This window comes from Solea senegalensis, linkage group LG13, assembly GCF_019176455.1.
Source record: "Solea senegalensis isolate Sse05_10M linkage group LG13, IFAPA_SoseM_1, whole genome shotgun sequence".
NCBI classification, from domain to species: Eukaryota; Metazoa; Chordata; class Actinopteri; order Pleuronectiformes; family Soleidae; genus Solea; species Solea senegalensis.
Genome location: NC_058033.1, coordinates 22,142,604 through 22,165,187, shown reverse-complemented (window position 1 = coordinate 22,165,187; position 22,584 = coordinate 22,142,604). Strand labels below are relative to the sequence as shown.

Here is a 22,584-nt window from a genome sequence, read left to right as displayed (position 1 = left end):
CAATCTTCTGTCGGTCATGGGTGGTGTCACTTGCCTTGGCGTCTTTCTGTCGTTGCTCAGACATTCGTACCGCGTGATATTTATTATTCTCAGGTTCAGGTCATGTAAAATGTCGGACATGATTTCGATATGAAACGTTTGGATTTTTAGAATTGTGTCGTGATCACACACATCCCAGGAATGCTATCAACAGCCATCGCTGAGGCTCAACTCAACAGAGAAGTTGTCTAGTTTCCGGTGGCCTTGAACGCACCATCACAATCCAGATTCTCCATCTTCCTCCAACTAGGAAAAGGGACCAACCTGCGTCTTTTACGCCCACTGCAATTAAATACTTTTCGGCTTCAATATCACCAATTAGGTATGTGAAATATTTTCTATAATCTACAGTTTCTATCACTGCATTTCCATGTTTTGGTGTGAATTTCATGTCAGCCAGTTTGCTATGATCATCACCGAGCTCCTGTCAGCGGCAGTGAAAACTGGGCCGCTGCTCACTTTTCTGTTTTCATGATAAAATTGATCCTGTAACGTTACCAATTGAATCAGGTTAAGAGGAACAAACAGACATAGTTTGTACTGGCGGTCGCACAGTCGTCAGTGTGTGTACTTTGTGTTTATTAGACAGCTAGCATTGTAAGTCTTGGGGCGGCTTTAGCGGCAAATGTTTAACTTATGCCTTTAGCTTGAAGCAAGCTAGCTATCGTAATCAACATCACACCGCTGTGCATTCAGTCACTCACAGCCAACGTCGTGTTGCAGAGAAGTCAAACATGTACACAGTAACTGTTACGTCGTTTAAGTTTAAGGATGAGAATTGAAGCTACAACGTAACGTTAACTCTTTACGTTAAAGCCACAACCACAGCGCTAGCTCCGTAACGCAAGCAGGCTAACATCTGAACTGAAACACGCCTCTTGTGTTGGACGCTGAATATGTCTGTCTAACACACGACAGCACAACATACCTGGAGCCTGTTGGACTTATGGGAAAACTGTCACATGTTTGTTCTTAAAATGATTGATATTCTCTATGTGTTCAGTGTGGTACGGTTGTCTGTGTTCCGTCAACAGCCATGGTTTTGCTTTGCTGTTACTCCTATGTCATCATATACTGTAACATATAGAGGTGCCTTCGTTGGAGATAAGGGAACTAGTCTATACAGTATAATAAGAGCCAAAGACCATTTACTACTTTGCATTTATTTAGGTATGGCTCCCTTTGTACCACAATGATCCAGCGATGTGTAGTGAAGTATCATCAAAATATCGATTTGGTGATATATTCGATATAATCATTACACCAGGGCAAATATCTTTAATTTATTTCACAATTAAGGCCAGTTTCATCCACCAGGCATCACTACTTCATGTCTCCTAGCAGCAGGGAATGAGGACAACTTGGATGGAAGTTACCTGGCCAAAGACCAGGGCGTTTACAGCGGGACATAGACTTTATGCCCTTTGTTCTCCATGTTGTGAATTTGACGTTTTGTTTTCTTCAGTTAGACAGATATTGTGATGTATCGCTATATGATTGTCTCACAGAATCTCTGTATCGTGATATTATTGGTATCGTGGACCATGTATCGTGTTGTGAGGTGCCCCGTGATTCCCAGCCCTATCAGACACACAACATTTGGCTTTGTGCATAGATATTTTAGACATATTCTGCTCCTCAGTGGAAACTCGTCTCACAAAGCCTGTTTGTGAGATTGGTTTGTGTGCTGCAGCATGACTTCCTGGCACTTCACTTGCTTAGGACTTGCCAATGATTGTTGACACTGAGGATTTTAAATAATTCACAGAACATGTCAACACTTGACATCTCCGTTCTGCAAGTGTGTGTGTGTGAGCAACCAAACAGGAAAAGCTTTTGTTGGCCTGATATAGAGTTCCATTTCACATTAATCGTACTCACATCTGACTGAGACAGGCATTTGGTGAACTGTCAGCTGACAGTGTCTGTGGCTGAGGCTGTATGTTTCACAGAGCACACCTGTGGGCAAGATAGGTTAGCCCACTATGAATGAGTTTAAATAAAACATCGTTGGGTACGGTTTATGTTTATGTCTCAGAAGGAGTTGTAAAAATTGAGATCTGAAGAATAAGTTAAAAAAATCTCAATTTTAATTAATACCTTGTCCAAAATACTGGCATTTGTGTCCCTTTTTGGATTATTAAATGATTCAAATTTTGTGTTTCATCACTACAGATATAAAAGGACCACAGCCATGACAGACTCCAAATATTTCACAACAAACAAAAAAGGTGAGTAAGGGAGACGGCTATTTCTGACTTTCTAGTCATTTTCAGTCTGACTTGGGAAGGATGCATTTAACCGTATGAAAACAAAATCTTCTTTTAGGGGAGATTTTTGAACTCAAGGCAGAGCTGAACAATGAGAAGAAGGAGAAGAGAAAAGAGGCGGTGAAGAAGGTCATAGCTGCCATGACTGTTGGCAAGGATGTCAGGTACATTCAATGTTGTGTTATATTGTAAATATATTTTATACAGAAGTTCCCATTCATTAACCTGATGCTTCATCCTCTAAACTTTAAATATTTTGCTTTTGCTGCCAGTTCTTTGTTTCCAGATGTGGTGAACTGCATGCAGACTGACAACCTGGAGCTGAAGAAGTTGGTTTACCTCTACTTAATGAACTATGCCAAGAGCCAGCCTGACATGGCCATCATGGCCGTCAACAGCTTTGTTAAGGTAAGGCACAAAAGAGCCCCAGTTAGTTTCTAAACTCGGGCCGTGATTATAAATCCCACAGGCAAGGGGAACGTTCAGATTATCCTACATAATGCTGTAGTTGTGACTTGAAACTGCCTTGTTCTCCAGGACTGTGAGGACCCAAACCCTCTCATCAGGGCTCTGGCCGTTCGCACCATGGGCTGCATCCGTGTGGACAAAATCACAGAATACCTGTGTGAGCCTCTGAGAAAATGCCTGAAGGACGAGGACCCGTATGTGAGGAAGACGGCAGCTGTTTGTGTGGCAAAACTCCATGACATCAATGCCCAGATGGTGGAGGACCAGGGCTTCCTGGACTCTTTGAGAGACCTCATTGCTGACTCAAATCCCATGGTTAGTTTCAAGCTGGGTGCAATTATAATTTGATCTGTGACTAATTTTGTTATTTTTAAGATTAATAACAAAATAATTGTAGTCTGCTGAAACTCGATCCTCCGTAGTTGAATTGATTTCTGTCCATCTGCATTACAAAGATGTGTATATATTTGGATTTGTAGGTGTGTTGATTTAGTTATCTTTTACAGTTCTTATCACAGACTGTCTCTGTCTTTTAGGTTGTAGCCAACGCAGTTGCTGCTCTGTCAGAGATCAGTGAGTCTCACCCCAACAGCAACCTGCTGGATCTTAATCCCCAGAATATCAACAAGTTGCTCACTGCCCTTAATGAGTGCACCGAGTGGGGGCAGATCTTTATACTGGACTGTTTGTCCAACTATAATCCCAAGGATGAGCGCGAGGCCCAAAGGTACCTTCTCAATCATCTCAATAAAAAATTATGCTCTTCTAAATGTTCGTCTGTATTTAATCTCACTATCGGTGTCCCTTGTGTTCTGTTTTGAAGTATCTGTGAGCGTGTAACTCCCCGACTGTCTCACGCCAACTCAGCAGTGGTGCTGTCGGCTGTTAAAGTCCTGATGAAGTTCTTAGAGCTGCTGCCCAAGGACTCTGACTACTACAACACCTTGCTGAAGAAGTTATCTCCACCTCTGGTCACCTTGCTTTCTGGAGAGCCGGAGGTCCAGTATGTGGCTCTGAGGAACATCAACCTCATTGTGCAGAAAAGGTCAGTGATCACAAACACTAGAGAATTTAGTTGCAATGAACTTCATATTGTTGGCATGTTGTATACCATTGAAACACATTATAAACATTTGGATCATCATGGTCCACATTTCCACAGTCTAATGTGTGTAATATGTTGGTGTGTACAGGCCTGAGATCCTGAAGCAGGAAATCAAGGTGTTCTTTGTCAAGTACAACGATCCAATCTATGTGAAACTGGAGAAACTGGACATCATGATCCGCTTGGCCTCTCAAGCCAACATTGCTCAGGTAACACACATGAAACACAATAGGATTTATACCAACAAGCAGTCTGTGTAGATACTGTATGTGTGTAGAGGGTATGATGTGCACATGCATGTGATTGCAGAGAGAGAGGGAGACATGTATTGTATTTCAGAATGACCTTAAAGCTCTAAAAATAAAAAAAATATTTGATTTCTGCATGGTACATTTTGTATTGCGTGTCTGTGATAATCAGGGTTCAAGCACTGACTAGTGTGAAGGCTGTTTTATATCAGCTTTAGTAAGTCACTGCTGTTTTCTTTCTCTTTAAGGTGCTGGCTGAACTGAAGGAATACGCCACAGAGGTGGATGTCGACTTTGTGCGCAAAGCTGTTCGAGCCATCGGACGCTGTGCTATTAAAGTGGAGGTAAGAAATGCTGAGAAATGTCCTGTTTGCATCCAGTCACATTCATCTCCATTAACAGAAATGTCTCTTTTTCTATTCACTTTAAACCTGCTGTATTAGATTAATACACTGTCTGCCCTTTCCAGTTTGGTGTTAATTAACCTCTCGTCTGACCTGTTTCTGTTCATCTCCAGCAATCTGCTGAGCGCTGTGTCAGCACCCTGTTAGACCTGATCCAGACCAAGGTCAACTATGTGGTTCAGGAAGCCATTGTGGTCATCAGAGACATCTTTCGCAAGTACCCCAACAAGTGAGTTTCCTACTAAACATCTTACTAACCTTAGTTTAGTCAGCTCGTCACACATTAGAGATGGAAGGTGCTTGTAAAGTTTCCCTCTGACAGCTGCAACACTGGTGCTCTGCAGGTATGAAAGTATCATTGCCACCCTGTGTGAGAACCTGGACTCTCTGGACGAGCCCGACGCTCGTGCTGCCATGATCTGGATCGTTGGCGAGTATGCGGAGAGGATCGACAATGCTGACGAGTTGCTGGAGAGCTTCCTCGAGGGTTTCCATGATGAGAGCACTCAGGTGGGTTCACTACGAAAACACATTTTTGTGTATGGCGGAATTGCATTGTTTTCTGTAGATCCCGAAACCATGTTGACTCATGACACCATGAACCAGAGAAACATAATCTTGGTGTTTGTTCCCATAAAGCAAGGACAAAGTGTTCAGTTTGATCAGCATTTACACTGAAAGTGGGGTGGAGTGGCTCAGTGGTTAAGACCAGTACCCTGTGTGCGAAAGACATCATGGTCGCAATGGTCGCAAGTTCGACTCCACCCCTGGCTGATTGTACTCAATTGCATTGTAAGTCGCTTTGGATAAAAGCGTCTGCTAATTGACATGTAATGTAATGAAAGTGTGTGATTTGATTGACAGGTCCAGCTCACTCTGCTGACTGCTATCGTGAAGCTGTTCCTTAAGAAGCCGTCAGAGACTCAGGAGTTGGTGCAGCAGGTTCTCAGTCTGGCCACTCAGGTTGGTTATTTTACTTCATTTATTATAAAACATGCAGGTTTATATCAGCTTTATTATTTAATCACTGCTGGATGATGTCTGGTCTTACACAGTCTTGTGAATGCCAGTGTTTGGGATTTGTAGCATACTAAAGTATTTTCCTTTTTTAATTCATTGTAGTTTGTTAATTTGACACATTAGCTTGCACCATGATGACACTCGTCCATGCTTGGTCCATGAGCTAACTTTCTCCCCCCCTCGTCTCCAGGACTCTGACAACCCTGACCTGCGTGACAGAGGCTACATTTACTGGCGTCTTTTGTCCACTGACCCTGTGACAGCCAAGGAGGTGGTGTTGTCAGAGAAGCCCCTGATCTCAGAGGAGACAGACCTGATTGAGCCCACCCTGCTGGATGAGCTCATCTGTCACATCGGCTCTCTGGCCTCTGTCTATCACAAACCCCCCAGCGCCTTTGTGGAGGGCAGCCACGGAATCCACAGGAAACACCTTCCTGTCCAGCACAGCAGGTCAGACGCACGCAAGAAAACCCGCATTTATTGTCTTGTTTAATAAAGTGTAACTTAATACTTTGTTCTCATGGTAGATTAATAAACCTTTGACGACATCAGCGTTACAGTAACTCCAGCCATTGTTGGTGATGAATCACTTCACCCGTCCATTGTTTTCTGCTGTGACAGCATTGATACAGGTGAGAGTCCAGTGAGTGTTGGACCAGCAGCTGCCATGGACCAGCCACACGTGATCCCGAGTCAGGGAGACCTGCTGGGTGACCTGCTCAACCTGGACCTGGGCCCCCCTGTCAATGTGCCCCAGGTTTCCTCCATGCAAATGGGTGCAGTGGATCTTCTGGGAGGAGGACTGGACAGTTTGGTGAGTTGATTTCAAACAAACACAGAAATATAATGTAAGATAATGAACCCTCCAAAGGTTTGGGGGCGAATGCCACAGAAAAAATGGGGTGCTCAGAAAACATGGTGGTTTTTAAAAATGATAAAACCAAACTTGTGTATATATAGAGTCAATACATTCTTTCTCCAGTTGTTTAACTTAAACTCTTATAGCTCTAAATCTCTTATAGACATTTGTGCAGTGTACATCAGCGTCTTTGTAAAAGTTGTTCCTTCTTTATGCAGAAGAAAATGACATGTGCTGAAATGTTGTTTTCTCTTTACTGGTCTCGTATGCTCTGATTCTTATTCCATTACATTTCACTGAGACACAACGATCATGTGAGTAAGCTTGAGGTTAAATCTGTTGTGTTTTGTATTATTTAATAAATCTGCCAATCTGGCCTTCTAATATGTCTTAAAGGGTTTTTCAGAATTGTTTTTGTTTTATGATGGAAAGTGATATTATTAATATATAAATAAACCAACGCATCTTCTAACAAACACTACTTTAGCCTTTCTTGTATTTGACCATGTTAATATTCTGTGTTCCACTTCCCTAAGCTGCTGAAATAATTGGACTTCTTCATTTACCGTGGTGCAGATTTTAATATCTAAAATGTCATGTGGATTTGCATTTTCTAGCTGAAAGGGAGTTCTCCTCTTGATGGTTTGCGGTTGCTAAGAAAGTCTCTGTTTCTGTCTGTGTGTGTGTGTGTGTGTCTGGTCTTTGTCTTTGGGGTCCTCTCTTATCTCCTGTAGCTGGGGGGAGACCTAGGCGGAGGTGTTGGGGGAAGTCCAGCAGTAAGTCTCGCCCTTGTGTTCGGCAGCGCACCTGTCTGCATGTTGCATGCTTCCTGATTTTAACCTGGCTTTTTGTTTTTGTTTTGCACTCACATAATTGACTTGATCTTGTTCACTTTTTCTCTGCCATGAATGTTTTTGCTAATCACAGTTCAGACCTGGTGTTAACATCCGTGCTGAGTGATCCATCACATACGGTCAGTTGTTGTTTAAACGTTCAGATTCTGCTCAGTATACACCTGTCGCTCACACAGTGGTTTAGAGCGCGAGAAATAGAGAAGTTTTAAAACGCTGCTTGCTCTCTATGAAAACCTTAGGGCTGCATTTTAGAATAGACATGGGTGTAGTCAGTAGTCAGAGTACAAGTCTGAATGTACTCGATGTGTTTTTTCGGATCCGTTCACATGTGGAGGTGGTTTGAGGAGGCGTGTGGCCACATTCCTGAGCGTGCATGAACGCGGTCCATCCCCAGGACTCATTAGAGAGCAGCTCAGCCGACGTCTGCTGACCTGCTGCAGTGTCACTGTGTTTTTCCACGTCTTAGAGCCCATATGTTAGATGAGATAATATTAAAGCCATGTGAGAACGTTTGTACTCAACACTCTCCGCTCAGATCACTTGGGACAGATGTTTCCTCCAGGTCTTTACAGGGCAATAATCTCTAAATGGTGGGAAAATGCTCTTTTCCTCATAATCACAGTTCTTCATTTGGCATGACTTAGGATTTCTCATGTGTTTGTCTCTGTAGATTGTCAAGCCGCTAGTGACACTTATGGTTGAAATGATGGTTATTTAAATGGCTGTTTGTCTCTGTGTGTGTGTGTGTGTGTGTGTGTGATCACCACAGGTGGGCCAGAACTTCATCCCCTCGTCTGTCCCCAGTACGTTTGCTCCGTCACCGACACCAGCACCTCCAGCCGTCAGCAGTGGCCTCAACGACTTGTTTGAGCTCTCCACAGGCATGGCCAGCACCACGGGAAGCCACATTGCACCAAAGGCAGTGAGTTTGCACAACTTCACTCTCAGCCAGATAAAAATGTATTTAAGCAATTATCTGTTCTGTCAGTTACCCAGGCGTTGTTCATATTCACGGCAGTAATATACTGATAAGTTAGCTTAGTATGAACTGAAACCTTTGTGTTGTCTGTGTGCATGTTACATGTCAACTGAACTAATGCCATGTGTGTTTTTGACCAGGTGTGGCTGCCTGCAGTGAAAGCCAAAGGACTGGAGATCTCTGGAACCTTCTCTCGCCGCCAGGGACACATGTACATGGACATGACCTTCACAAACAAGGCCCTACAGCACATGACGGACTTTGCTATCCAGTTCAACAAGAACAGGTGAGTCACTGACTGACCTGGTTATCCACACAGTACAGTTTATACACCAAAAGCTTTATTATTGAGTTCAGTGATTGATGTGTTTGTGTTTTCTTTTGTGTAGCTTCGGTGTCATCCCCACCAGCCCTCTGGCCGTCCACACTCCGCTGATGCCCAACCAGAGTATTGAGATTTCTCTGCCTCTCAACACCATCGGACCAGTCATGAAGATGGATCCACTCAATAACCTGCAGGTAAAGAAGGACTCACAGTAATCAATGCATTTGAAAAACAGTGCAACATAACAGTAGTTATGCTTTCTTACTCCAAATACACTCAACTCAACTATTTAATGTGAAATTCAAAACATATATGTATATAGAGTTGGTAGCACGACGCCTCTTAGAAGAGATGTGATTGTGTTTTGGATTCCGTTGACCTGGATGAATGAGAATCTAATGTGAAACTCAAGTTCTTCTTTGCTTACTCATAAACAGGTGGCTGTGAAGAACAGCATAGATGTCTTCTACTTCAGCGTGCTCATCCCACTCAATGTATTCTTTGTTGAGGATGGAAAAATGGGTGAGTTTGGGCTGTTTATCACCACCGTATAAAAGACGATGAAACCCTGAATGCAAATTTGAATTTCTACCGAATGTTTAATGTTCTGAATGTTTTGAATTGCTTGACTTTTAAAACCACAGCTCTTAAACACTCACATGCACGTGTCTACATTCATCACAAACATCTATCAAACATCCAATAATGTGCAGGGTTCTTCACTGTGTTCTTCTTCAGAGCGACAGGTGTTCCTGGCCACCTGGAAAGATATTCCCAATGAGAACGAGCTGCAGTATCAGATAAAGGAGTGTCACCTGAATGCAGGTAAACAAAAAACAAACATGTACTGCGTGTGTTCCCTCTGCAGCATATACTGTATATACAGTAACACCATACTTGTTTCCTGTGACCATGACAACTCAAGAGCAGTATATTGTGGAAAAGTGATTCTTACACCACAGGTACTGCATGTTGAGTAGATGAACGGGTTCACTGTGGTGCATGCTGCTGCTGCATACACACACACACACACACACACACACACACACCAGTGTGAGTGCTGGAATCATAACTGTCTAATGTAAAACATGGCATAGATTAACAGATGTTTCCTGCTGAATGTGATGCACACATATATTAATGAGAGCACACACAGGCACATGCTTATCCAGGACTTCAGCTCTCGTATATACATACTTACATGGCATCATTATAAATGACCTCTGGACAAAGCATCTTAGCTGTTTTGTCAAGTACAACCTCTCCAAAGACCTCACACGTGTCTTTTTCTCTTGTTCTTTTCTCCACACTCATGCCTTTCTTGGGACGCTTCAACATTTCCTCTTGTCTCTACCTGAAGGAAACCTTCAGCATCTTTCCCTTTATGAGCTGCCCATATTTTCTCCATTATCATGTGGCAGTGGGACACTCTCATGGTGGCTCTTCTTGTCAGGGCTTTTGTAGTACACCTGCTCCAGGTCTCGCCTTAGAACCAGCTGACCTTCAGTTCCCCTGATAAACCCCTTTTTGCCAGTCACACAGTATGACATAGCTCTCGTAGACAGTAGTGTTAGAAACTCTTGTGTCTGTGTGTTTCATGTTGGTTTCTCTTTACTCCGTAGTTGTTGCAACATTGCGCCACATGAGCCGTGGTCATGATGTGAAGTAACTCTGATTGTGTGCGTTGCAGACACGGTGTCAGGGAAGCTGCAGAATAACAACATCTACACTATTGCGAAGAGGAACGTGGAAGGCCAGGACATGCTGTACCAGTCCCTCAAGTTAACCAACGGCATCTGGATCCTGGCAGAGCTCCGCATTCAGCCTGGCAACCCCAACTACACGGTACTTCTTTGGCCTTCAGCCATGCTTTACACTTGTTCAGTGTCCAATTTATGATTTACAGATGGTTATGGTGACATTAAGAAGGTTTTTACACTCTCTAAAGGTCAGAGAGGCAGTATTTGTTCCATTTAGACCTGCGTAAACATTAACTCTGTTCTCTTCTCTCTTTCTTTTTACAGCTGTCTCTCAAGTGCCGGGCACCTGAGGTTTCTCAGTACGTGTACCAGATGTACGACTCTGTGCTGAAGAATTGAGCCGCTCTCAGGCGTAACCACTCCGCTGCATCCTGACAGTTGAAAGCGCAGTGTTTTATCATTTTTACGGCACCCAACACTAACTGCCTAAACAAGGGAATTCAAACGGTTAACGACAGAGACTGAGTCCATTTGGAAGATTTGAAAGCGTCGAGAGAAAGAAAGAAAGAAAGAAAGAGAAAGATTTCAGCCAGATTTAACGTCTGTTAACTGTTCTGTGCAATTCACCGGGGCTCGCTGCGGTTTCCTTTATTTTGGCAGTTGGAAGCATTATTAACTCCTCTCATTCAGATGAAAATGTGAGTACCATTCCATCCTTAACTTAGTGTTTTAATGTTGTAAAGATGTGACTGATGGTGAAAACTTTTCTGTGTACAAAAAACAAATCTCCCATTTAGAAAAAGAAATGGTTATGGCTTCTTTTATATTTGAAAACTGTCTTTTTTCCACTCCCACTCACATCATTGCCAGTGCTGTTAGTTACCAGCAGGTTAAACTCTCACTGTTCTTCTGCACACATGCTTGTATCTCTTATGCATCACACTGAGCAGCATGTGATTATTATTACTATTTTTTTCCCTGTCATGAGATCGACACAGGTTTCTTGTGTGTGATGAGATTTAAAAAAAAAAAGTGAATTTCCAACAAGTTGAAAAAAGAAAATGCAGACCAGAGATTATGTAAAAGCACTCAGATCTGTTGGTAATGTGACTTTACTGTTTCCTCCACCTGTGAAACAGTATTTGAATGTTTTTCATTCGTCTTGTAGAGGGAACTGCTCTAACACAAATGTTTCTGTGTGATTATAAAGTTGTTTCAAATATAGAAATACATTCATTGTAGTGAGTATTTCCACCACCACCCTGCTCAGAAGTGAGAGTAGCATTCTGTACGTTTATTTTCAACTCCCGATCACACGTTCACACTCCAGTGCCACTCCAGTTTTAAGATTGACTGTGTGCTAATTTGTTGTAGTTTGTGTTTACTGCGACCACAAAGTTGTACACGCCTCCATTCATCCTTCTATTTATTGTGCATCTACCTCTGTGTTCATGTTGCAGTGGTTTCATTCCGTGTTTTTCCACGTTTTCTTTTAATGCCAATGTTGTGTTTCTGTAGTAAAAACCAGACCGAACCTGAAGCGAAGCAGCCAAACTCTCGTCTCACAGACGTGACACAGCATTCCTGCAAAGCATTCCTGTAGATGTTTTAACACCTGTAGCGTCCATATGATTTTTAATATTGCCATTGTGTATGATATAGAACGTTAGAGTGCAGACAGATGATGACATAGTTCCCCTGGTACAATGTAGTCGAGTAAAGTAAAAGGTTGTAGTTGATGTAGCGGATAAATTTAATGTTTCGGTATAAGATGAAAATAAAATGAAGCCTTGCCTCCATTTACTCCATAGAAAAAGGCTTTTATTCTGAAAGTTAGTTGTGCTTGTGGCACTATTTTCATACACGACAATGTAAAAATATGTTTGTGTGCATGCATGAGCTCACTGTTTATTTTATCCCTTTTCATAAAAGGCTGTGTTTTTCTTCCATTTAATAACTAATAATCTCCTGACTTCACGTCTCTATTTTTTGTTTTTTAGCATTTTCACAAATAGAAGAAGAATCAAATTAGTTTCTAGCCACACAGAATGTTTGGAGAGAGCTATCGCAGAATCTTAGTAAATGGAACATTTCTCACCACGTTGCTGTAAACCCATTGTAAATGATTATTGTCACAGTATCACATCTTATGTCAATAAACTGTCAAAATCACAAGATGTTATTTGATTCCTTGTGTGTGTGTGTGTAGCCAGTAAACTGTAGTGACAACAAGGAGAGAGACGTGTGTTTACAGATGCTTTCATGAAATGAATTTCCAGTTTATATACAACATGTTTGAAAAAGTAAATCAGATAAATGTTAATGAGGAAAAGACAAAATAACAACATCATATAAGTCGAGGTCTGTCTTTACATCCGTCCACAACAGCACGTTATGTTAAATAAAATAAAACAGATAAACATTCTAATCACTCTTTGTTTTGTACTTTTTCACATTTTATTACAAATCATATGATTTATATAAAAAGCCTTTAACTCGCTGTTTCCTCTGTCGTTAAATACAAAATACTACACAGTAGCTTGGATTTCACTGGCAAACACAACAGTCATGTTTCTCGCTGTGCTTTGTTTTTCTAAAACTAACTTTTCTCTAACATTTAATTCTACAAAAGAAAAAACACTTTTTGAAATGTTATTAAATTACAATTAACTGTAATGAGAATAATTGGCCTTAATCAAAAGCCTCTTCATTGTACAACACTATCGTTTCCACAGTCTCATTACTCACTAACTTCTCCTTTTCTGTGCCTCGAACCACAAAAGCAACTGCTGATTTAATGATACAAATGACACTGTAAAACCCCAGAAAATAGCTTTAACATATTCCCTGTAGACGAGGCAGAGTCTCTTCAGTCCTAAAGTCATTCTTTCAGTTGCTCTGCCACAAACAGAGACTCACTGTCCTGCTCCAACACACCTGATTTACACACCTGTCAGCTTGTCATCAAAGCTCTGCAGAAGCTCTGCAGAAGCCTCATAATTAACCCTTCATGTGAATCAGCTGTGTTGTACAGTAGCAGGGAGTCCTGGTGGAGGGGCGGGGTTGGTGTTTTCAGGTGGTGCATCTGTGGGAGGAGCGGACAGGTGAGCCGGGGGGCGGGGTCAGGGACACGGTGTCGCTCGGTGGGTGTTCAAACTCTGGAGATCCAATACTGTTACTGGACGAGTCGTCGGGATCCTGCACAAACACAAGTGACTTTACCCAAATATCTGCATTTCATGTTGTATCACAGTGTTAAAGGAACGGCTCTCACTCACACAAACCCTGTCAGTGTTAACCTTTTAAAATCAAAACAGAGTTTTTAATCAAAAAACCTCAAAATAGTCTCTTCTTTGGACCATAATTAACATTAATAGTCAAACAAAGCCAGTGATGCTGCCATTTTCAGATGCTCTTTATAAAATATAATGAGGAATAACAAACCTTCTTTTGCAGGATGTAAAGTGAAGTCACTGCATTTATTCCGTTATGTTCTCTAAATTTGGGGAGCACATCGTCTGTGGCAGAGCAGACAGCGGTGAACAGTGAGTCATGTAAACAGTAAAACAATGAGTGGATTATTCCATTCATTATAATAAACATCAGACCTCTGTGGCTGACGGTCGACTGTGAAGCGAGGTCAGAGAACCTGGAGAGAGGTTTTCTCTGCGCATCTTTCCGCCTGATACAGACACAATCATGTCAAGTTAGATTCTTTGTTTCACAGACATGAAAATAATCCTTTCATCATTTACACCACTTCCTACTTTTTGGACGGTGTCCAGCAGGCACATATTGTTACCAAGGCGATGAGGACGAAGATGCCTCCAGTGGAAAGAATGATGTAGAGGGAACTTCTTCCTGGTGAGGTAACATATTAGAGAGTATATCTTTCAAGTATGGTGGTATGACGATGTAACAAAAGACTCAGTTAACACTCAGTAAAGACTCAGTAAAGACTCAGTAAAGACTCAGTAAAGACTCAGTTAAGACTCAGTAAACACTCAGTTAAGACTCAGTTAAGACTCAGTAAAGACTCAGTAAACACTCAGTTAAGACTCAGTAAACACTCAGTAAAGACTCAGTAAAGACTCAGTAAACTCAGTTAACACTCAGTTAAGACTCAGTAAAGACTCAGTAAAGTCAAGACTCAGTAAAGACTCAGACTCAGTAAACACTCAGTTAAGACTCAGTTAAGACTCAGTAAACACTCAGTTAAGACTCAGTAAAGACTCAGTAAAGACTCAGTTAAGTAAACACTCAGTTAAGACTCAGTAAGAGACTCAGTAAACACTCAGTTAAGACTCAGTAAAGACTCAGTAAAGACTCAGTAAACACTCAGTTAAGACTCAGTTAAAAAGACTCTTAAAGACTCAGTTAACACTCAGACTCAGTAAAGACTCAGTAAACACTCAGTAAACACTCAGTTAAGACTCAGTAAACACTCAGTAAACACTCAGTAAACACTCAGTTAAGACTCAGTTAAGACTCAGTAAACACTCAGTTAAGACTCAGTAAAGACTCAGTAAAGACTCAGTTAAGAAGTAAACACTCAGACTCAGTAAACACTCAGTTAAGACTCAGTAAAGACTCAGTAAAGACTCAGTAAAGACGTACTGTAGACAGTCAGTCTGAGAGGCAGACTCGTCATGTTGCTCACAGGATTCTCTGCTGTGCAGATGTAGACGTCTTCGTCTGCCATCAGAACCCGGGTTATGGTCAGGAGCTTCTGGTCCGGTGACAGCCAGAACCTGGTCTCGTTGCTCTGTGGTTTTCCACCTTTGAACCACCTGTACATCACCCGGGTTCCGTTGTCATGGGAACAGTTGAGGACGACGTTTTCACTGAGCTCCAGGACTGATGAAGACTCCATGTGGATATACGGCCTGGATATAGGCTCTGGATACAAGTGACAGTCAGTACAATACTTTAAAATAAGTACAAATACTTTGTTCCTGTTCTCAAGAACAAGATTCATGTAACTGTACTTTACTTTGTTATTTATATTTCTTTAACTTGTACTTTGACTCAAGTATTCACTTTTAGGTACTTTATATAAGACTGTGTTTAGTCCACAATCACCAAAGCTGGGACTAAACACAGAATAAGGTTTTCTAATCTTAAATAAGTCGTCGTCTTACCGTCCACAGTGAGTACGATGCTGCCTTCTCCTGTGAACGTGTCATCAGTGATGGAGATCTCCACGTCATACACTCCGTCATCAGTGAACCTGAGGTTGTGCAGGAGCAGAGTTCCGTTCTCAAACACCAGGATGCGGTCTCGATACTCGGGCCTCAGAGTCCCGATGATGTCGGTCCCGATGGACTGGACCACCGTGATGGACTTTTCCCTCTGCAGCTGCCACTTGATGACGGGCAGGTCGAGGCTGACGCTGCTGTAGCACACGGAGAGGACGGCCTCGCCTCCTGCTGTGCCTCTGATCAGGCTGTGAGGAATGGTCATGTTCACTGCCGACACGTCACCTACACACACACACACGACACACACGACACACACAACACAGTCATTATCTATCTGAGTGTTTAGACTTTGGTCTGTTTTTGATCAGAAATATGATTTTACACGTGCAGATTTACTTTAATTACTCACAAATCACAGCCATGAGTATCGTGAGATATCTATCTATATATATCTATATATAGATATCTATATAGATATCTAGAGTATCTATGAGAGTAATACAGTCTATCCAGGTTTAAAGTCCAGGTAAAACTGGGATAAGCTGTTTACACAGAGGAAAGTAATGAATTACATTTACTCGCGTTACTGTAAGTGAGTTGTTTTTTTGTGTATTTTAAAATTGTAATCTGTTATTGACAGGTGAATGATGAGGACAGGTGAATTAATGTAGGTCCCTGAGTGAGTGACATGTGTGACCTTTGACCCATGTTGACTGACACATTATGTGTTTACATCTTTATTTTGTCTTTAATTTGTAAAGTTTCGCCTTTAAATTAAAACCAGTTCATGTGAGAGAAAGTACTGTGTTACTAAAGTAACTAAGTAACTAAGTAACGTTTACTCTGAGTACATTTTAGTTACTTTTTACTTTAACTTGAGTAGAATATTTCAGTAACTCTTTCCATCTCTGTTTACCATGTGAAAATCATAACCAAACACCGCTACACTAGAGTACATATCAATTACATCTGAGAAAATATGTTGTTTAGTCTACTCTCATTGATTATTATGGGGTGCACAGAGTGTCAGCAGATTGTCTCATGCAACACAATCATTAGTTAGAGTTTTTCACACACACACAATGATCAGTGTCATTGTTTCGTCGTCCAGTGAGTGACACAAGTACACTAGTTAACTGCCGGATATTATGGACTGCATGGCAGATTCACATCACCATGGCAACAGCTGTCCATCCTTGGGGATGGGTGAAGCATGAGGCAACAAAAGTGCACATTGTTTGTTGAGATTTCCTGGCTGGCAGTTCATGAAAAGAGCGCTGGGAGTGCTCCAGATGCCACGCTGGCTCTGCAGACACAGAGCTGCTCAGTGACACTGGTGCAAGACACAACAATGACGATAAATAACAAGAAAACACAAATGTTTGCAAACCAGTTCTCATACAGAGTGTACGCATAATGACTGTGTTACACAAGACTGCAACACCCACATCGTCTGAGGCAATCAAATACCCCAGCAACAAATACCACCTTTGTTTGGGTTTTTAACTGTTTTCAAGCAATAATTTAAGATAAACATGAAGTAAGTAACCGTCACAAGCAGTGTTGTGTAAAAACCTCCTCCATTTGTTTTATTAAATATGCAATTTTCAAAATCGTCAGCCCCTTAGTCAAACTACACACTGTTTCTGTAATAAACTTAATCAACTTCCTGATTCCCTCAAATTAAAATGAAGAAAACGACATACAAACAGCAATCGGACGACATGAATCAGTTTGCACACATGCACGTGTCAGGATCAACAAACCTTAAAAACAACTGCGTCACACATTCTGAATGAAAACTCACCTGTGCTGAGGAAACCGAGAGACACGATGGAAAAGAGCTGGGACATAATTTTGGCTTTTAAAAAAGCTTCCTTTTCTGGTTTCATCGTTGGTCTCAATCTTTGTTTTCCTCCAAGACAAGCAGCATTATATTTGTGTCTCTGCGGAGGACAGAGGACACAGTCACACTCTTTCAGGCTCTGGAGGCACTGAGTGCACACTGTTCTCACAAAACTGCTGCACAAACTGGACAAAAGTGCATGTGTCTGGATGTGGATGTGTGTGTTTCATGCTGATCCATGTTTATGCAACAGTATGACATAATTATAGATAATAGTGTATATACTGTAGGACTCAGTGTCAGTTCTCTCATCATGTGTGAGGCCCACATCTGTTTCTGCAAACATGTGTGTCACCAGTAACATCAGTCCTGGGAAGCACAACATTTATGGAAATCTGTCAAATATGTTGAGGAATTTTGTGTACAACATATTTACAATTTATAGTCAATATATAAACATGTCACACAAGTGTTACAACAGACTAAAATGTTAGTTGTAAGAAGACATACCTGGAAATTGGAGCACAAACAGATTAAATACAGCCTCAAAATTAAATAGATTTTCTTTTGACTGTCAGTTTTTAGACTAGTACTTTTACTTTTACTTTTAAAAAAAAATCAAAATACTGGTACTTTTACCTGAGTAGAATATTAATAATAATTAATAAAAATATGTGTTACATGTTTATTTTATTTTTTTATTAATTCATTCATTTATAACAGAATATAACCCACAATATAACAGAAAACTATAAAAAAAATCTCACAATTTTGCATTCCGGAAACGGGGCCGTTTTTTCTTCTCAGAGTAAACGCTCTCTCCTCTCAAATTACCATAAACGATCTTTGTCTCAAACATGGCGGCACACATGTGAAAGTCATGCCAGTTTCAGTCAGCATATCTGGATTAGATTAGCGCGTGCACGCTGCATGTAAGTGTCGTCTCACGCGGGGACTTTTGTGTTGCTTTTATTCTCCACAGATTTTTGTCAAAATCAGAAAGAAACGAAGGGATTTGAGTGAGTGACAAGAGTGTTTTTATGTTAGCATTGTAGCTAACTAGCTTCAGACAGACCTGCGATGGAACCAGAGCAGCAGCTCAGAAACGTGAGTTCTTTACATCGTTATTTACACACTTATTATATTTACATTCTGTTTGATAGAAGAACATGGTTTTAATGACGAGTTTGTGTTGTGTTGTGTTGTGTTGTGTTGTGTTGTGTTGTGTTGTGTTGTGTTGTGTTGTAGCTGCGGGATTTCCTCATGGTTTACAACCGGATGACGGAAATCTGCTTCCAGCGATGCACCAACAATTTCAACTACAGGAACCTCACCATGGACGAGGTACACACACACACACACACACACACACAGACAGACAGACAGACACACACACACACACACACAGTACTAACGACGACAACAATTACAAATACGTTTGTACACTCAGTGCAAATAAAGACAGTAAATCTGCAGATGTTAACTGTTGCTGTTGTGTGCTGTCCAGGAGCGCTGTGTGGACAGCTGTGCAGGGAAGCTGATCCGCTCGAACCACCGCCTCATGGCCACCTATGTGCAGCTCATGCCTCGGATGGTGCAGCGCCGGATGGAGGAGATGGAGAGCAAGGCGGCGGAGATCGCCAAGGCAACGGAGGCAGCCGAGGCCGCTGCGTCTGCGTCTAATCCTCCAGCCGCAGCCTCTCAGAGCCTCGTCGTCTCACCTGAGCCCCCTCAGATACCTGCACTCTTACAGCCTTCAGTGACTGACGTAGGAGCAGAGGCACACGGCTCTGTCCTAAGGTCGGCAGGATTAGATCTGGATGCTGCTGCTGCTGCTGCAAAATCCGCAATAGTCACAGAAGTCAAATTGTCAGCTGCCACGCCTCTCACACCTCTCACACCTTTAACCCAAACAGTGAATCCTTCACTGCTTCATAATCAAGTGGACAATGGACCGTCTTATACAGCAGGCTTTTCACAGCTGTCCACATCTGTAGCCCAGTCTGGGAGCTCAGTACCTGGATCTATTCCATCTCAACCAACCTCCTTATCACAAGACGTCCCTGTGGCTGTCATCTCTGCACCTGCACAACCAAACCAAGAGAGGGCGCCAGAGGCTCCCCCTGTGTCAAGCCAATGATGACGCTCAGTGTGGGTCTGAGCTGTTCTCCCAACACAAATAACACCAATCTGGTGTATTTCTCATCACTGGCACTCACACAGCTGATGATGTAACACTGGAAAGAATAAATGACAAAATAACATACTTATAACAGGCAGGAGAAAGAATTCTTCTTTAAAGTCTGGACTTTCAAAACTCTGGACGGCTCAGCCTGATGATTAATCTTCTCATAATTGTTTTGTAACGGTAACTAATAACTGAATTAATGTTTTATTAAAGGAATAAAGCAATTATTAAAGGCCACTCTGCTGCTGGGTGTCCTCGTGCAGCAGTGGATGCATATATATATATATATATATATATATATATATATATATATATATATAGATACATATACTCGTCATCTTGTGGGTGTGATTTCAGCTGACGTATCATCATCACATTTGCTGCCTTTGCTCTGTATGTGTTTTTGTTCTCTGTAATGAAATAAAAGCCATGATCAGTGGTCTTAAACCAGTGTTCCCGGTGGTGGTTTTATTTCTCGACCACAGGTTTTGTGATGTTATGTCACAGTGTATGAACGTAGTTAATTTAAACCACTGTTTTTTTACAACAAGGTCACACACAAACACCAGGTGGCGCTGGTGCTGGAAGCTGCAAGTTGAGGAATAAAGGATTGGTGATTTCGAGGTAGTGCATGCAGTAAGTGACCGTTCTCTGTTTTAAGTGTGGGAGAAATCGAGTGTTCTGTAAAGACGATATATCTCATGTGTGTATGATGAATCACATGATTTTCAAAAAAGAAATATGAATATTGATGTGAAAAGTTATTTGTCTAGGATAGAAAAACCAGAGAGCATCTGTCAGATGAGCTGCAGCCACACAGCAGTTTGTTCTTCTCTAGTTTGGACTTGATTGAGAGTCAGTCGGTCACCTGACATGGACGCTATTATAAAAAATATTTACCTGTAAGGAAAAGAAGAGCACTTTTGTTTTATGTATGAAAACTGTGAATGTGTTTCATTTACACAGTAAAGTGTACTCCTGCATCATTGATCCAGACTTTGCAGAGGACAGATCAATGGGGGGACTGGGGATTAGGGTTCAGCTCTTAACTTGTCCAATGATGAGAACCAGCCACAGACTCAAGATCCTTCCCGTCAACTTTAAATAGAGTTCTCATGCTGGGATGTGATTATGGGACTCTATGTTCTACCACATTAGAACAAGAATGAGTCATTTTTGCACACTGGCCACACGGTTGGGGTTGAGGGCAGTCCATGACCAAGTGGAAAGGGAACTTGGCTTGTAACCGGAGGGTTGGCTGGGGTACCCCTGAGCAAGGTACCCAATCCCCATAGCACCCTGGGCACAGCTCAGTGGCTGCTCACTGCTCCTAATTCTAGGAAGGTTTCTAGTGGAGGATCAGGATTAAATGCAGAGATGAAATTTCCCCTGTGTGACTGATGAAGGATTAACTTAATTTAACACTCTTGCTTCTGTGTCAGGAAGTCTTTCTGCATGCAGGTCACATGTTCTCTCCCCGTGTGTGCGTGGGTTTCCTCCAACTTTCCTCCCACAGTCCAAAAACACGATGATTTGGGGAATCAGGCACATTGGACACTCTGAATTGACTGTGATGCTGTGACCCGTCCTGTGTCAGCTGGGATTGGCACCAGCGACCCTGTGACCCTCATGTGAAGGACAACGTGGTAAAAGATGCATGAAGTTTTTAACCCACCCTTTGTACACACGTAAGCCGCAGGAGAAGTGGGCTGCACTTATCTGCACAATGGGGCATTGCATGCCTTGCTCAGAGGCACCCAATCTGGCAACCCTCCAGTTATGAGCTCAATTCCTAACCACATGTGCTCTCACATACCAGCTTCTCTTCTGTCCTGACCTGTGTTTTTATTTATGCCCCTGGGTGTCGCATTTCCTCCAGCAGGGGGCGCTGCTGTGCGTGTGTCCAGGGACAGCCCAGTAGCAGAGGTTGTGTACTTTTTTTTTACTTGTACCCTGCAACAACTGAGAGGAGCGGGGCGTGGACTGAGCTCGACCATTCTCTGCCTTCACTTGTGAGGAGGCGACGGACGAGGGGGGAGAAAAGGAAACTGACAAGAAGTCGACAGTTTGGCAGCTGGTAAGAGTTCTGAGTTCTGTTTCTCTGTGTTAACGTGTAGTTTTTGGGCTCGTTGTGAGAGGGAGGTTTTGTTGTGGGATGTCCAACTTCACTTTTTGCCTTTTTAACAATAAGAGTTGAGAGTGATCCACGCAGGCCAGCCCACTCCACTCCACTCCACTGAGGAGGAGGAAGAAGAAGCTCAGGGATGAACAAACTTCCACTGACTCACAGTCAGAGATGACGTTTAACTAAAGGATTAGAATGAGAATCAATGTGTAGAAATAGGCTCACACACACACACACACACACACACACACACACACACACACTAGGAGAACATGTTCTTTTTTTTTATCAACTTTCTTTTATTGAAAGTTTTCCCTGCAGAAGTGGAAGTGTTAACCTGAGATTAGAGCAGATTACAAACCCTTTCATTCTTTTATTTGCTCTTGCATTACATTGTTTCCTTGAAGGTTTTATCTCTCATTCTGAATTCTGTGGCTTTGTGTTTGTGTTGTTTCTGTGTGTTTTTAAATATCGTATAAAGATAAAATAAACCCTGTTATCTTTTCCTTGGATCACTTTGGTGACATTGTGTCGTTCTATGTCTTGAATGTCTTCATGTATTTTGTGTTTTAAGCGTGTTTTTGGTTCCTTTTCCCCTCCAGAATGTATAATTATATTCCTCATTTTTGTGCTTTGCATCATACATAAACATACACAACTGAAACATTAAGAAATGCCTCATAACCTCATAAGACAACAACATAACAGTAGCTTGTTCTTCCTCTTCTATGCAAGAATTACATCTAAAAATAGTCTGGAAAAGATCCTGACTAATGTTTGTTTGTTTGTTTGCCAGTTCCCTAAAAGGAGTCTTTATTTGATCCAGCATCTCTGTGCAGGCTTCATGCTCCTGAACCTGAGGTCATCATCACTGTAAGCATGGACGACATCTTCACTCAATGCAGGGAAGGAAACTCTGTGGCCGTGCGTCTGTGGTTGGACAACACGGAGAA

General features: G+C 42.0%; 4 protein-coding genes across 10 annotated transcripts in view; 3 read left to right on the top strand and 1 right to left on the bottom strand.

Annotated features, from left to right (window-relative positions):
- Positions 1 to 226: 226 nt before the first annotated feature.
- On the top strand, positions 227 to 12,443 carry LOC122779561 (AP-2 complex subunit beta). 4 transcript variants are annotated; one of them, XM_044042039.1, is made up of 22 exons: positions 232 to 361; positions 2,215 to 2,270; positions 2,368 to 2,473; positions 2,582 to 2,717; positions 2,847 to 3,092; positions 3,314 to 3,504; positions 3,601 to 3,822; positions 3,971 to 4,091; positions 4,379 to 4,474; positions 4,648 to 4,763; positions 4,879 to 5,044; positions 5,399 to 5,497; positions 5,745 to 6,004; positions 6,176 to 6,368; positions 7,148 to 7,189; positions 8,037 to 8,186; positions 8,387 to 8,532; positions 8,636 to 8,765; positions 9,009 to 9,093; positions 9,310 to 9,396; positions 10,262 to 10,416; positions 10,596 to 12,443. In XM_044042039.1, the coding sequence occupies exons 2-22, from the start codon at positions 2,234 to 2,236 to the stop codon at positions 10,668 to 10,670; spliced, it is 2,859 nt and encodes a 952-aa protein (XP_043897974.1). In that variant the 5' UTR covers positions 232 to 361; positions 2,215 to 2,233; the 3' UTR covers positions 10,671 to 12,443. The 4 variants fall into 4 exon arrangements, with proteins under 4 accessions (XP_043897977.1, XP_043897974.1, XP_043897973.1 ...); XM_044042038.1 differs by having other exon boundaries at positions 8,037 to 8,189; XM_044042042.1 differs by lacking the exons at positions 10,262 to 10,416; positions 10,596 to 12,443 and adding an exon at positions 9,932 to 10,255 and having other exon boundaries at positions 227 to 361; positions 8,037 to 8,189.
- Positions 12,444 to 12,514: 71 nt separating this feature from the next.
- hepacamb (hepatic and glial cell adhesion molecule b) lies at positions 12,515 to 17,446 on the bottom strand. Its single transcript, XM_044042043.1, has 7 exons — positions 17,280 to 17,446; positions 15,413 to 15,754; positions 14,889 to 15,170; positions 14,039 to 14,132; positions 13,880 to 13,953; positions 13,716 to 13,789; positions 12,515 to 13,469 (listed from the first exon to the last, which is right to left on the bottom strand). Exons 1-7 carry the CDS (start codon positions 17,362 to 17,364, stop codon positions 13,344 to 13,346), a joined length of 1,077 nt encoding a protein of 358 aa, XP_043897978.1. The 5' UTR covers positions 17,365 to 17,446; the 3' UTR covers positions 12,515 to 13,343.
- Positions 17,447 to 18,169: 723 nt separating this feature from the next.
- timm10b (translocase of inner mitochondrial membrane 10 homolog B (yeast)) lies at positions 18,170 to 19,957 on the top strand. Of its 2 annotated transcripts, XM_044042567.1 has the most exons (4): positions 18,170 to 18,250; positions 18,366 to 18,425; positions 18,567 to 18,662; positions 18,826 to 19,957. In XM_044042567.1, the coding sequence occupies exons 2-4, from the start codon at positions 18,399 to 18,401 to the stop codon at positions 19,456 to 19,458; spliced, it is 756 nt and encodes a 251-aa protein (XP_043898502.1). In that variant the 5' UTR covers positions 18,170 to 18,250; positions 18,366 to 18,398; the 3' UTR covers positions 19,459 to 19,957. The 2 variants fall into 2 exon arrangements, with proteins under 2 accessions (XP_043898502.1, XP_043898501.1); XM_044042566.1 differs by having other exon boundaries at positions 18,170 to 18,425.
- A 1,513-nt stretch (positions 19,958 to 21,470) lies between these two features.
- The window catches only part of ilk (integrin-linked kinase), a 7,158-nt gene continuing 6,044 nt past the window's right edge, over positions 21,471 to 22,584 (top strand). Inside the window, exons 1-2 of one of the 3 annotated variants that reach the window (XM_044042949.1) lie at positions 21,471 to 21,583; positions 22,471 to 22,584. The exon at positions 22,471 to 22,584 is cut by the window's right edge and continues 15 nt beyond it. In XM_044042949.1, the coding sequence (XP_043898884.1) occupies positions 22,511 to 22,584 (74 nt within the window). In that variant the 5' untranslated portion in view covers positions 21,471 to 21,583; positions 22,471 to 22,510. Of the gene's footprint in view, positions 21,584 to 22,427 lie in introns of all 3 variants that reach the window. The other 2 variants (XM_044042948.1, XM_044042950.1) reach the window with 2 other exon arrangements.

What these genes read in the sequence shown, in the direction of transcription:
- LOC122779561 (XM_044042038.1), top strand. Translation starts at nt 2,234, where the DNA reads ATGACAGACTCCAAATATTTCACAACAAACAAAAAAG. An exon ending in TTCTCAGTCTGGCCACTCAG is followed by an intron (nt 5,498 to 5,744) that starts GTTGGTTATTTT and finishes CCTCGTCTCCAG; the next exon opens with GACTCTGACAACCCTGACCT. An exon ending in GAGGAGGACTGGACAGTTTG is followed by an intron (nt 6,369 to 7,147) that starts GTGAGTTGATTT and finishes TATCTCCTGTAG; the next exon opens with CTGGGGGGAGACCTAGGCGG.
- hepacamb (XM_044042043.1), bottom strand. Translation starts at nt 17,364, where the DNA reads ATGAAACCAGAAAAGGAAGCTTTTTTAAAAGCCAAAATTATGTCCCAG. An exon ending in TGCTGGACACCGTCCAAAAA is followed by an intron (nt 13,954 to 14,038) that starts GTAGGAAGTGGT and finishes TGTCTGTATCAG; the next exon opens with GCGGAAAGATGCGCAGAGAA. An exon ending in GTCGACCGTCAGCCACAGAG is followed by an intron (nt 13,790 to 13,879) that starts GTCTGATGTTTA and finishes GCTCTGCCACAG; the next exon opens with ACGATGTGCTCCCCAAATTT.
- timm10b (XM_044042567.1), top strand. Translation starts at nt 18,399, where the DNA reads ATGGAACCAGAGCAGCAGCTCAGAAAC. An exon ending in CAGAGCAGCAGCTCAGAAAC is followed by an intron (nt 18,426 to 18,566) that starts GTGAGTTCTTTA and finishes GTTGTGTTGTAG; the next exon opens with CTGCGGGATTTCCTCATGGT. An exon ending in GGAACCTCACCATGGACGAG is followed by an intron (nt 18,663 to 18,825) that starts GTACACACACAC and finishes TGTGCTGTCCAG; the next exon opens with GAGCGCTGTGTGGACAGCTG.